Raw genomic sequence first — 14,754 nt, forward strand, 5'->3', positions numbered from 1 at the left:
AGGGTGGCTTGGGACAGAGCATTATCGAAGGCTGCGGTTTGGGTTTTAGGAGCCTGCGCCTTGGGAAATGGGTCATTGAAGCATTTTGAAGGTCATGAGGGCTTTACTGATGAGCCTGATCTCGTCGTCCTCCAGCCGGGTGCTTAGAGGGCACAGATGGAGAGGCGCTGAGAGAAAAGATCTGGAGGAAAAGCCTGTTTTCAAGGCCTGTAAAAAAATTAGGCACCAATCCACTGTTTACACAGTTACATTCCAGTTCAAGACAAATTTTAAGCTCTCGTTCTCAGCAGAGAAATCAATACCCGGAAACATTCTCTTAGAGGACCTTCTACTGTAGGACACTTTTAGATTGGCACAGGAACACAGTGGTCGGGAAGGTAACCTGCTTATACTCCCCACTGCAGTTTTTATTTTCATTGGCTTAGCTGAGCAGTTGCATGTGTGGTTTTAAAAGAGGTGTGTTTGGCACCGCTTGTTTTTTTGTCATGAAATACATGCTTTGGAGTACTACTCATGGTCTCCTTATGCACGCTGTGCTTCATGTGTGTTTGTTATGCGCTTCTCCCTAGCTGCCGTCTTCAGATGTGAGGCAGGACTATAAGTGAGCACCAGGAAGAGGTTAGAGAAGGGTTACGTTCAAATCTTTCCCCCCAGCCTCTTGCAGTTCACTAAAGCCTTGAGACTGTTTGATGGTCTCACTCTTGCTAAGTAGTATTTAAGGCACAGGCTAAGTCTTTAGCTCTGTTTGCTATTGCTAAACCTAATGAGCTGCCTTCTGTTTACATAATCAGTTTCTTAGAGAACATTTTAACTTCCAGGGGATCTGGTTAGTAAGCAGTTTAGAACTTTCTATGTAGTGTGTGCACCACAGCAATAGTGCCACACGACAATTTCAGTACAGTTTGATGTTAGCATGCTGCTTTGCTAACACTGATTCTCTAAGCGTGAAAATGCTTAGCACTTAAAAATTTGCAGCCAAATTATTGATTTTTATTTGTTGATTTTATTTATACTGAACTATTTTTATTTATATATTTCTTAGTACTGACTGAAAATTAAGTTTATTTTCATCAACGTCATTAGGCATTTATTTTATTTTCCTACGTATGAAACCAAAAAAACCATGGTAACCACAAATTAACCATGGTTTTGCTGTACTAACCAATAGTTTAACTATGATATTTGTAGTAAAACTAGTTATACAAATTGTAATTGTAATCAACCCCCCCCCCCCCCCCCAAAAAAAAAAAAAACATGGTTGGTACACTTTTACTATGGTTACTACACTTTTACTATAATAAAACCATAGTTAATTTTCATAAGGGAATCTTATTACAATTTATTCGAAAAATAACAATTAGACTTTTTTTCCCCCCTAAATCATGTTGCTCTGGTGTGAGCATGGCGTTTCTGCTGCGTGGCGGCTGCTTCGCATTTTCTGTGACTTTACACACCAGAATCGTGCCTGACACGCTGCTGCTACTGTAGGTGACATACAGGGAGGCCGCCGAAAGACCAGGCTCTTGTCTTCACGAAAACAATATCTATACTTCATGTTGAGCATAAATATAAAGCTTACTTATAAAGGACACACTCAACAGTATTGACGGCAAAATAGACTATGCTTGACAAGTGCAATATTTGAAAATCGATAATTATTAATTTATTTTTTAAATTACATTTATATCTGAATATATCAACCTATAGACTTTCAAACATCAAAGTGTCATGCATTAATATGTATTTGTGTTCAAAATGTTGTGTATGTATTTGTGTTCTATTTTGCCTGGAAACGCTTCCAACACGCTCGTGTGTCGCGTGAAAAATAGGCGTCGGTTCTATTTCTAGCATGCACGTGTTTTCCGCGCGTCTCACGCAGGCAGTCTGCAAGCTCTAACCTGTTAACATGGGAGCAAAATTAAAAACGGACACGCCACACACAGCTGAGACGCTTGCGCCATGCATCAAGTGTGTCAACGGCCTAACTAGTGTGCTTGGAAATGCTGCCTATTTAAGCAGCACAGTGTTTTAGAGCAAATCTCTTCTCACTTCAAGAAGCTTGAAATGACAAGAAAAAATAAATCTCATTATTTTGTCCTTTATTTGTTTGTATCATGTTGAAAAAGAAAGTAAATTTTTACAGAGTGAAGTATTTGATTTATCTGAAGGTGGTATGATAGCTGCTCGTGTGCAGTATTAAATGTATCTGAGTGTCTTTAATATTACTTGGAAACGATAGCATCTAATCTTAGAATAAATTACTGCTGTGACAGCACTGTGTGTGTCACGGGTAGGGGACACACATTCCAAAAACAAACATTGAAGATGGAGGGGTTCTCATTTATATGTACATTCATGTCAAAAGACACACTAACAAACAAACAGTCAAGAACATGTAGTCTTGTATACTGTACACACACACTTACATATGCCGACCAGCAAGCACCTGCAAACATTTGCTGTCACAATGTCATTTGACCTATCACACAATACTGAGTGTGCTTCAAGGGCTGCCCTTTATTCTGACATGTGTTTAATCTTAGTGTGAAAGTGCAAACACATCACGTTTACTCCTCTTAACATTTCTCAGCCCTCGGCTCAAGCATACAAATGTGCAGCATGTTGTGCATTTGTTTATAAAACCAGCTCATCTAAAAAATATATGTATATCAACGTTTACTCATCCTCATGTCATGCCAAATTCATATGACTTTCTGTAGAACACAAAAAAGAATTTCTGTACAATATAATATAGCAAACTTCATTGTGTGAAAAAGAGCACCATGAACATTTTGTTCAACATCTCTTTTTGTTTTATATAGCAGAAAGAAAATTAAACAGGTTTGGAATGAAATGAAGGTCATTGCTTTTACAGAATCTCCCCTAGAGATTCTTCCATCCTTCTCCATCCTTTTTGTGCATACATTTTTTACCTGATTTAATAAAACTTCCTCCTTATTGAGCAAAATGAGACCATTGAGGACCGTGAGCTAGGCTGGTTCACCACTGACCTACTTCTCTCTCATTCTCTACTTTCTCTTTCCCTCTGTTTTGGCATCAAAAACCAGGCTTGTGCTCAATCCCAATGTCCCTCGGCCCTCTGTCTACTAACTGCAGCAGTTAATGAACTTACTGTGGAACTACTGTGCATCGCTGAGAGTCCCAGCTACTCTCTTTCATGTTCATATTTCATATCTGTGCTGTAGCCCAGTGCACTAAATTATTCAATAGAGCTCTCTTTTGCTGGGATGATGCTTTGTGTTTTACATGTCTGTCTGTCTTTTTTTCTTTTCTTTTTTTTTTTTTTGCCTTCTGTCTCTAGTTGAGGGATGCTTGGTTAGTTATGCATGAAATGAGATGTGAGTAGTTAGTGTTCTGATTGGGCTGCATGTTTACAGCTGCAAAGTCAGAGTGCATATTTGTTTAGCAAGCAGTTTGTAACATTTTCTCAGACCACAAGATGTTGGGTGAGAAAAAATGTTGTGCTTTGTGTCCAAAACTTTATTTCTACAAAATCATTGGTCACATACCCACTGCAGTGGCTATGGGTGTGAAAACCACATTTAAATGCATTTAATTAATCCATGAAATTATTGTACCATATGTGAAAGGAAAACTGGAGTCACTCTAGATCCTGAAATGTTTGATATAGAGTTCATAGCAACAGTTTGGTGTCTCACAGGTGTAAAGGAGAAATGATATTTCACATGCACACTGCAGTGGTTATGGGTACGAAAGCCCAAGAGTTATTAAATATATTAAATTATTGTACTATCTGTGAATGGAAAACTGGAGTCACTCCAGATCCTGAAATGTTTATATAGAGATAAGCATAGCAGAATTTTGGTGTCTCAAAGGTGTAAACGTGAGACATGGATGGTGACAATTTAAAAGTAGGATCCGGCTGGCACTCTTGTAGTGAAGTGAAACCTGATTAAGCACTGGGAAGGGGGAGTGACATCTGGTTTTAGCTACCTTTATTTTTCCCATCTTCATCTAAGTAGATTGATAACTTGTTTCTCTGCTTTTTGGGGCAGATCTTAACCTGGAGAGCCCCTGCCTGAAGAAGACCTGCGAGTTTGGAGCCGTGTGTGTGGTTAAGAACAGCGAGCCTGTGTGCGAGTGCTCAGATGCGTGTCCACATGACCAAGACCCTGTTTGTGGCAGCGACGGGCACACTTACAGCAGCTCATGTCAGATGAAGGCCATGGGATGTGCCCTTCAGAAACAGATACAGATGCAGCACAAAGGACCATGTGGTGAGTCCACACACACACACACACACACTCACACATTGATGCCGCTCACTCCCTCACTGCTTTTCATCCTTGTCCACCCCCTGCACTTAAGCACTCCACCAATATTTCGAGAGAGGACTGTAATTTTCCTCCTCCACAACCTTTTTTTTGAAACGATGCACTTAAGTTAGAATTAAAGAGGGCAGCATCCTTCACAGTAATTGTTTGCATGAGTCATGGGTTTTTTGTCTGGCTTTTGTAAGCATGCTCCAGATAAGTCTGCAGAGGCCTGCTCACCCTCCAAACAAACGCGTGTGTACTGTATGTGTGTTTTCCACAAAAGGCTTCTGCATAATTTTTGACGGCTGTCTTTGTGCTTGGGAGAGGAATATTAAGGAGACTTAAACTTTGGAGCCCTTTGTAAAGCCTGTCCCTTTCGCTTCTAAGTTCAGAGAGAATGAGGTGGAACTATTGTGTCGACAAAAGTGTCATTCGTTTGCAGTTTATACAGTACATGTGTGTGCGTTGGCAATGCCTCCAGTGAAGAGTTTGAAATGGATGCTGGCGGTCATTTGGTAGCAGTAGAATTAATCTCAGATCGCTAGAAGCCACAGCTGCTCTTTATTTATCATGCTATATATGTTGGCAGATAGTAAATGGCATATGTGAGTGATATCTCTCTCCTCACAGGCTTCTGGAACATCAGATTAACTACCCACAGAGATTTAACCCACAGAAACAGGTTTAGCTGGGACCAGAAAAGTCTAGTTTTCGTGCATACACTGTGAAATCTTAAAACTGTTGATGTTGATTCAGGACTAGAAATAGAGGATTTTAGAAATGCATGCGCTTGGCAGATTTCTTTTGGAATGACAACCTTGATGTTCTATGTGTAGAAGGTAATAATAGGCTTGGAAATAAAATTAATTCATTATTTTGTAATCCGAAAAAAAATAAATAATTGAAGGTAATAAACTTGAAAAATATAAAGTATAAATAAAAATATAAATTAAGCATTACAATTTAGATAAAATGTGTTTTTTATTATTTCTAATTATATATAATCAATCATAGTGTACCCCATATATAATCCATATATAATTAGAAAGTAAATTATATATGTAAATATTTAATTTATTTTTATTAAATTTTTCAAGCTTTATTAAATGTAATATTTTATTATCATTTTTTTTTTTTTGTAGAAAGTATTTAATTATTTATTTAGTTATTTATAAAAACACAAGCAAATGAAAACGAATTCAGCAAAAAATGGTGGTTGATAGTTTTAAAGCTGGTCCAATTTTCTCTAATTGCTTACTCAACTGAACTGCGAAATTGTGAGACTGGTTTAGACCCTGTAGATCATGTTGGACAAGCAATTTAGAGATGATAGACCACACGTTGACCAGCTAAAAAACAGCTGTGTGGTATTCCATAAACAATCTTAACCACCTTGAACGGGATTGGCTTAGTTTTTCCAGCTGGAAATAATCATTATAGTTTTAAAAACCAACCCATTACAGCATCACAGCAATGTTGATGGGTCCGGCCCCCTGGAGCAGGTGTCAATGGAAAGAGACAATAAAGAGAGCGGCTGCAAACAGTTAACCATACGGAAGGAAACGTTGTTCATTTAGTGCTGTGTACACAGCCACACTCTCCACCACAAGTGAATTCTATTATTATCACCGTTAATTATCCAGGGCCATTCAGACCACAGCCTCTTCCTCACTAAGACCCCAGCTGTGTTTGTGTGCATTTGTTCATGAAAGCTTGTATGTGAGTCGCTGTCGTTAGTAATGCACTTACATGAGTGGATGCATGATGTACTTGTGGCCAAAATTGATTAAATTTTCCTCACTCCATGTAGAGAGGAGACTCATAAATGCCCTTATCTTTATATTTCATGTGCAGTCTGATAGAGATATGACTGACGTTGTTTATTATTCTGATTTTTTCCTTCACATTTGAGTGCCGACTGACCTTGAAGTGCAGCTATAGGAAAGCTTGCTGTTGTAATGGAGTATTTGATATCTGCCCCTCTGAGAACCAATATGTATATGTGTATATGCAAGGAAATGAAAGAACAGCCAACGAGTCAGCAGCAAATAAGCACTTTTTACTGGTGATTGAAATGTTACTGGCCACAGTTGGGGAATATAGGTTACCTGCCAGACACTGAGCTGGAAGCAGAAGAACAATCAGAAGGCTGTTGAAGGAATGTGAGGGCAGTAAATAAAAACTAGGAGGAGATGGAGCAGACTAATAAAGTTGGTGCCCTTGCCTAAGCACCAATCGCCAGGGAATTTTTACCACTATTCACAGAAAGTGCTGTTCTGTACCTGACATTAACAATGTTCCTACAGTTCTCTCGACAAAATAGATAAGTTTACTTATCAACTTAAGTGGAATAGTTCGCCCAAAAATAAAAGTTGTCATCAACAAATCCGTATGACTTCGCTTTTTTTTTTTTTTTTTGAAAATTCACTTTTTCATTATAATGAAAGTGAATTCTGAACATTTAAATCATTATTCACTGATACAAATTCTGAAAACATCCATTGTAGCTTTCCTACACTGAAGAAAATTTTGATCTAAAACAATTTTTACTCAATGAATTCACACAATTAATGACAAAGTGCAATACGCAATGCGACGCAAGGCACAGCGCAAGTGTGTTTGCTAGTTTCAGTCCGGCGCCGTTCGCATTTTCCCATCCAGCGCTACGTCGTTTAATTAGCAAATGCATTTGCATTCATTTGTGCGCCCATGGGCCTTCTGGTCTAAAAAAAAGAGGTGTGTTCAGGTGCATTGCTATTTTAAGGAGCTGAAAATAGACTGCGCCATAGACCAACTCAAACCTGGTCTTGTTTCTTCAAAGTTGTTTCTTTGTTATTTAACAACATGCTGCTTATTAAACACATGGACGCACAGCAGCACACAAACATGCCAAATATAAAAAATTAAAGGATTGCAATACATAAGGATTTTTTGTAGGCTAATTAAATATATATAAATATGTCTTTGCGCTTGCCAAATTCTGCAGTGTAAAAGGCAAATCCATCATGGTACGAGCGCAACTGGATCTTAAAAGGAATGGAAGATGAGATTCTGATTGTTTTTTGCATGTTACGCCCCAAAAAACACACATTACTCATTAAGAGAATAGGGACAACTCGTTTAGACCATGCGCCCGGTCGCGCCAACTGTTTTTCTGTCGTTAAAATACCAAAAGTGGATTTGGACACGCCCTGAGTGCACCTGCGCCGTGCGCTTTAAACTTTGCGTTTAGATTGTTAAAATAGGGCCCACTGAATTAAAGTTGGAATTTTGAAGTAGAAAGACTATTATATATAGTAATGACAAAAAAAAAATACACAATGTACAATGAATTGATCCAAACTGAATGATTCATTTGCATGAGCTGATTCAGTTGTCAGTGACTCTGTAGGAAAAATAAGTTTCAGTCTTTTTCCTACACAAAGCTATATCGAGACTTTTATATGTGAAACATAAATGGTACAAACCTTTTTAATACCTTTATTATGCTTTTATTGTACTTTTGTGTCCTTTTTGAAGCATGAAAGCTACTTCCCATTCATTGTTACTGCATTCAAAAGAGCGAAACATTATTCAAAATGTTCTTAGTGTTCTTAGTGTTCTTAGTATATGAAAGAAAGCCATTCAAGTTTTGAATGACATGAGGGTGAGTAAATGATGGAACAATTTTCGTTTCTGGGCCTGAATGGACAGAAATTCTTGTTTCCCATGAGGCTAAGCTCTGCCCAAAAGGCCTCTGTCTATACCCATATCTCGGGTCCAGCTCTGGATGGCTGTTTTTAAGTAACAGACTGCCGTATCTACTGTATTGCACTCCCCTCTGCCGAGGCTTTGAAAGCATGGAAACATGTTGCAACTGATAAAAAAATGCCTTTATCACACGTGCTGATAAAGGAAAATACCAGCAGCCATGAGAATGAGTTTAATCGGCCTGCATTGGACTGTCACGACAAGGTTTTCTTGGGCGGCTGCTGGGCAGCATGCTGCAGCTGCTTTTAATATAATGGCCGAGTGTGGTCCCTGAGGTTGACTGAGCACAGATCCTGAGTGAAGGTGAGGTCACTTTATTAATTAATGTGCAATAAACAGGTTGGTAGAAGAGAGAGACGAGAGATTTATGCATGAGGACCTATCTCCATTAACACTAAATCAGGTGCTGTTATTACCCCAGCACTAATTGAATGTGATAGCAGTTGCTCTAATGCGATCCCCGAGGTGTAATTGTCATCGGCCATGCTCCCTCCCTCCCAGTTGGAACCACATTTTGTTTTACTGATTAACTGGGCTCTCGGTAATCATAGTAAGATATTTGAGAACTAGGGATGTCATTTTAATATGTTAACTGTGATTAACTAAAACACACACACACTAAATCATTTAATCACACTCTCTGAACCATATATAAATTGTGTAATATGTAAAAATATAAATAATAGTAGAACAATTTTATGTCTTCAATTATATCTTCAGTTTAATAATTTAATTGCAATTGCCATATCATGAATAATAAAAAATACATATATAATTTATATAATTCTTTCATATTAATAATGATTTAAAATTCTTACATTTGTATGTAATTTATTGATATGTAAAATATATTAAATTTAATCATATATAAATGTAATATCCAATATATTTTATATGCATTTAATATAAATAACTAAAAATAGTATTTAATATAATTTAATATTTAATAAAATGAACATGAATAAATACATATATAACAAGATGTATTAATATATACTTATTTTCATAATCTATGTATCATATATACATATTTATATATATATACATATATATTGAATGTTAAATTTTTGTTATTAGATTACAGTAATTAATCGCCACATCATGTAATTAATTATATTACAAATTGTAATTGATTGACAGTCCTAATACATACACACAGTGTGTGTGTGTGTGCGTGTGTGTGTATGTATATGTATATATATATATACATACATACATATATATATATATATATATATATATATATATATATATATATATATACTAGAAATATATATTTTGTACAGAAAATATGTATATAATTTGTAATAAGTATAATTTGTAATTAATTATATATAATATTTATGTATAGTATATTTAATTAAATGAAATTATATTTATTCTGTATATAATTAATAATACAATTATTTGCATGATTTAGCAAATAAATGCAAATGAAGAATAATAAATCACAAGGTGCTTTGTAGCTTGATTAGAGGGCTTTCTTAGTAAATATTGATGTGTGGTTAATTAAATGGAATGTCATGTCATGGGGGCTGTAACTGTGTCCGAAAGCTCAGCATCAGTTGAAATGGAAGATGTTATAAGATGCTCCACTGTGACTGCATGTAAACAGAGCAGTGTTGCTCCCGTCTGTCCGATGGAAGGATGCCTTAGCCCAGACTTTGCAGAGAGATTTATAAAGTGGACAGGCGGCTTGGCAGCTGAGGCTGATCCTAGTGAGCGATGGTGTGAATCTGAAGCCTGAATCGCTCTGTTGACGTCACACTTTCTTTTCAGCAGATGAGTCCTGCACCAACTGCTCATTTGGCGCGATCTGCGATGCTCAGACTGGCCGGTGTGTGTGCCCTAAAGGGTGTTTGGAAACACGGCAGCCCGTGTGCGGCAGTAATGGGGTGACGTATGAGAACGAGTGCAAGCTGAACGTGGAAGCCTGCACTAAGCAGCTGGATCTCAAAGTGGTGGCCCATGGAGAATGCAGTGAGTACAGAAAAACGACAGTCAATTCATCCATCACCTTCATACATGTTCACTCATCAGTCTGCGTTTGCTGCAAAAAAAAACATTTTCTGTAGTATTTTTGTTTTGATTTCCAGTAAAAGCTCAATTTACTGATGTATCCTGAATTAAGGTTGAATTAATGTTTTGTTTGTTCATGCATAAATCCCATGTTTTTTTAGATTTATGCCTCAAACAAGAAGAAAAAAATGTGACAATTTTGTTAAAAAAATTTACTTAATTCAAGATAGTTTTAATATTGTGTGCACTTTTCAAGCAAAGTCTGTTTTGTTTTGTGTTTTTGAACTGTTGAATTATAAGGTACTTGAAAACGAGACAAAATACTGATTAAGAAAATGTTTTGCAGTGAAGTTTTCTTGTCAAAACACAAGAAACTGTTTTAGCACCCTTTCCAAATCATGTTATGCATGGTACATGATTTTTTTACATGGTGGTTTTTATGTAGTAGAATCCCATGTGAATGCTTTTGGAGCTTCAAGAGGACATATATTGAGGTGTGAACATGTTTCTTGAACTTCTTTGTGTCTCAACTATCCTGTACTGTGATTTGTGCGTGTGTTGCCTGTGTGTGATTAGAAACCTGTGGCAGCACTGTGTGTAGCTGGGGAGCACGGTGCGTGCAGAACCAGTGTGAGTGTCAGCAGTGCACGGGTCTGCCGGTGAAACCCGTGTGTGGCAGTGACGGGACCACCTACAGCAACGACTGTGAGCTGCGGCTGGCCTCCTGCAAGACGCAGAGGAAGATTGAGGTGGCCAAACCTAGCGTCTGTGATGAAGGTGGGTTTATGTGTTCATGTATGTGATAAGATAAGTGAGGAGCCGAACTCTCTGTTATTTGCTGATTTTCATAGCTGGACTCAGGGCTAGCCGAGTTAATGGATTCACTTCAAACTGTTTATCCTGGCCAATTTAACCTCCTTTCATCGACTGCACTTAGTGACCCATTATACTTGAAGCATGAAAAGCAGGCATCAGTATGCGCCTTGTGTTCTCTGTCTTTTCGGCATAGGTCCCTGTTGTGTCAGTGTTTGAGATGCAGTTTTATTCTTATTTTGATGCAGTTATAGAAGGTACTATGCTTTCTACTTGAATTTTTCCATTAATATTTAACTGTACACGTGAAATATTCACAATATATGCAAAAATAAAACATATGTATATATATATATATTAGGGGTGTAACGATACGCGTATTCGTATTGAAACGTTCGGTACGACGCTTTCGGTTCGGTACGCGGTACGCATTATGTATACCGAACGGTTCGTTGGACTAATTAATTATATTTGAAAAAAAAAAAAGAGAGAGAGAGAGAGAGAGAAATATAAGGATATGCGTTCAACAAGGTAGCCCAATAACCCAAACAACGTAACAGGCAACGCTCCTGACTCTCCCGAAGAAGAAAAAAACACCATCTTATATGTTTATGTTAGGCTACTCAGCAGGCGCTCGCTCACTCAGTACGCGCTGAAGGCTCGTTGCAAAATAGCCAATGCGTTTAACAGACTAGAAATGAGAAGATCCTCCAATAACCAACAGGTCTGGTGTTTGAGTGCACTTTGGATTCCCTTTAAGCTATAATGGTGATGGCAAGAGAGTGGTGGATAAAAAAACAACGGTATGTCGCATCTGCAACATGACAGGGTACACCAGCGGGAATAAAAAAAAAAAAAAAAAAAACACCAGCGGGAATATCTGCGTCAGTACTATCTGGGAAAAGACGAAAAAAAGGAGAAACATGCACGCAGCAAACTATCCCTGCAGCATTTAGAAACTATAGCTTACAGGGAATCCAACCCAAACACCAGACCTGTTGGTTATTTTAGGATCTTATATTTCTGGTCTGTTAAAGGCATTCGACATTTTGCAACGAGCCTTCAGCGCGTGCTGAGTGAGCGAGCGCCTTAGGGGCCGTTCACATATCGTGCCTAAAAACGCATGGAAAACGCTAAGCGCGTCTTTCTCCTCCTTTCCAAAGCGCTTGGGCAGAAGCGCTCATGAGGCGTCTGTCTTTGCTAAGCAACAATGACGTGCTCTCTCCATGAGACGCGCAAATTTCAGCGAAGGATAAATGGATTTGCAGCTCTAAAAATCGCTTGCAGTAGCTCTGCTACTAAATTTATTTCAAAATTGCAATCCATATACAACTATGATCAGCTGATCCTTCATCTTGGCTGAGCTCTCAACGTTGTTCCGGGAAAGGATGAAGCTGATTGGTTAGTTCTTGTCACATGACCCGCGGTGCGCTTGCGGCATTCTGAAAAGTTGAGATGTTTTTACATTTTGCTGTATCTAAAACGTATCGAACCGAACCGAACCGAACCGAACCGTGACATCAGTGTATCGTATCGAACCGAACCGTGAATTTTGTGAACCGTTACACCCCTAATATATATATATATATATATATACATATATATATATATATATATATATATATATATATATATATATATATATATACATATATATATATATATACATATATATATATATACATATGTATGTGTATATACATATATATATATATATATATATATATATATATATATATATATATATATATATATATATATATATATATTAGGGTGACCACCTGCTAATAAGCCCAAGGGGGGACAAGGGGTATGTTTCTGAGGGACAATGTGGGACATTTCCTTGCACGGCGATGCCCCCACCCCATGGGCAGACTCACTGATAGTGGTTTACCCATTTCTAGCACATACCACCTTACATGGTATATTAATAATGCCCTATTCCCCTAAACATGTGTAATTGCTGATGTACTGTATGCTTATGACAGAATCGACAAATGCACTTCCACTTACTATTTACTTTAGCTATTTAATTTTATTTATTTTTCATTACAATTTATTCACTTTAGGAATAAATTACTGCTCAAATACAGCATTCGCGTTGAACAAGAGTGAATGATTTGTCCAGGTTTTTTTTTTTCTCTCATGTTTTTGTAATGTTTGGGAAGCCAGAATGTGCATGCTCCAACAGAAACGTTTTGGGTTTTATTTCAGCGAACCGTGCCATCCCTTCCCTATTACCTCAATAATCAATCAGTTACAGGCCTAAAACAATCATGCCCGAGCAGACTGATATTAGTACATCTCATCACACTGGCACCCGCGTCTAAATCAGTTGTATGGTCTGGTTTTCAGTCTAAAACAGTTGCGTCAAGTATAAATGTCTCGTCTGTTTCTGCTTCATATATATATATATATATTAGGGCCGGGACTTTAACGCGTTAATTGAGATTAATTAATTACACAAAAAACAACGCGTTAACTAAGATTAATTAATTACAGAAAAAAAATGTCCGCATTTTTAATAACTTATTTTTGCACCGCGGAACGTTTCTCACTGGATGAGTTTCAGCGGACCGATTATACTGGAGCACCAACTAGCATTCGCATATCACCGCAGCAGCACATCGAGCCTCAAGTATCACCTAAATGCAAAACATATAGCAGCTAGCGTGGACTTTACACTTTATGTTGAACTATGTATTATTTTGTTGGAGCAACAGTTTATGTTGAACTCTTTATTGTTTTGGCCAAGGTTATTGAGAGTTGGAGTTAGTATGTTATGGCCTCTGAAGCAACAGAGAGATGTTTTCTAATAGTCAGTGTTTCCAATGTTTTATATATATATATATATATATATATATATATATATATATATATATATATATATATATATATATATATATACCTATAAGCTTCCTGAATTTCTGAAATGTACTATTTCTAATTTTTTTCTAAATATTCTATTGCTACACTTCATGGCAAAAATTGCACTGGTCTGCTAGACTTGGTTGAACAAAAATAAACAATATTTTGTTGCTTAAGCTGATGTATTCAGTCATTATTCAATGGTATACTATAAATCCATGTGAAAAAAAATTACTTCTCACTGTTCTCAGATCAAATATTTATATGCGATTAAAATGCGATTAATTTCGATTAATTAATTACAAAGCCTCTAATTAATTAGATTAATTTTTTTAATAGAGTCCCGGCCCTAATATATATATATATATATATATATATATATATATATATATATATATATATATATATATATATAAGCAACAAAATATTGTTTATTTTTGTTCAGCCAAGTCTAGCAGACCAGTGCAATTTTTGCCATGAAGTGTAGCAATAGCATATTTAGAAACAATTTAGAAATAGTACATTTCAGAATTTCAGGTAGCTTATAGGTGCTGGAACCTTCTGTAAAGTGTTTTTTTTTTTAAGTAAAACACAATACTGTTACATTACATTCAGAACATTGGAAACCCTGACTATTAGAAAACATCTCTCTGTTGCTTCAGAGGCCATAACCATAACATACTAAGTCCAACTCTCAATAACCTTGGCCAAAACAATAAAGAGTTCAACATAAACTGTTGCACCAACAAAATAATACATAGTTTAACATAAAGTGTAAAGTCCACGCTAGCTGCTATATGTTTTGCGTTGAGGTGATACTTGAGGCTTGATGTGTGCTGCGGTGATATGCGAACGCTAGTTGGTGCTCCAATATAATCGGTCCACCGAAACTCATCCTGTGAGAAACGTTCCGCGGTGCAAAAATAGATTATTAAAAATGCGGGATTTTTTTTTTCTGTAATTAATTAATCTTAGTTAACGCGTTATTTTTTGTGTAATTAATTAA

At 36.9% G+C, this 14,754-nt stretch overlaps 1 protein-coding gene across 6 annotated transcripts in view; it reads left to right on the forward strand.

Moving 5' to 3' along the window:
- Window positions 1-14,754, forward strand: part of LOC113045587 (agrin-like) — a 141,155-nt gene that overhangs the window by 70,883 nt on the left and 55,518 nt on the right. For 5 of the 6 annotated variants that reach the window (XM_026206024.1, XM_026206025.1, XM_026206027.1 and 2 more), the window contains exons 7-9: window positions 4,038-4,259; window positions 9,828-10,028; window positions 10,644-10,844. In XM_026206024.1, the coding sequence (XP_026061809.1) occupies window positions 4,038-4,259; window positions 9,828-10,028; window positions 10,644-10,844 (624 nt within the window). The remainder of the gene's footprint in view (window positions 1-4,037; window positions 4,260-9,827; window positions 10,029-10,643; window positions 10,845-14,754) is intronic. The other variant, XM_026206026.1, reaches the window with a different exon arrangement.

Source organism: Carassius auratus, chromosome 27 (genome assembly GCF_003368295.1).
Source record: "Carassius auratus strain Wakin chromosome 27, ASM336829v1, whole genome shotgun sequence".
Classification (NCBI taxonomy): domain Eukaryota; kingdom Metazoa; phylum Chordata; class Actinopteri; order Cypriniformes; family Cyprinidae; genus Carassius; species Carassius auratus.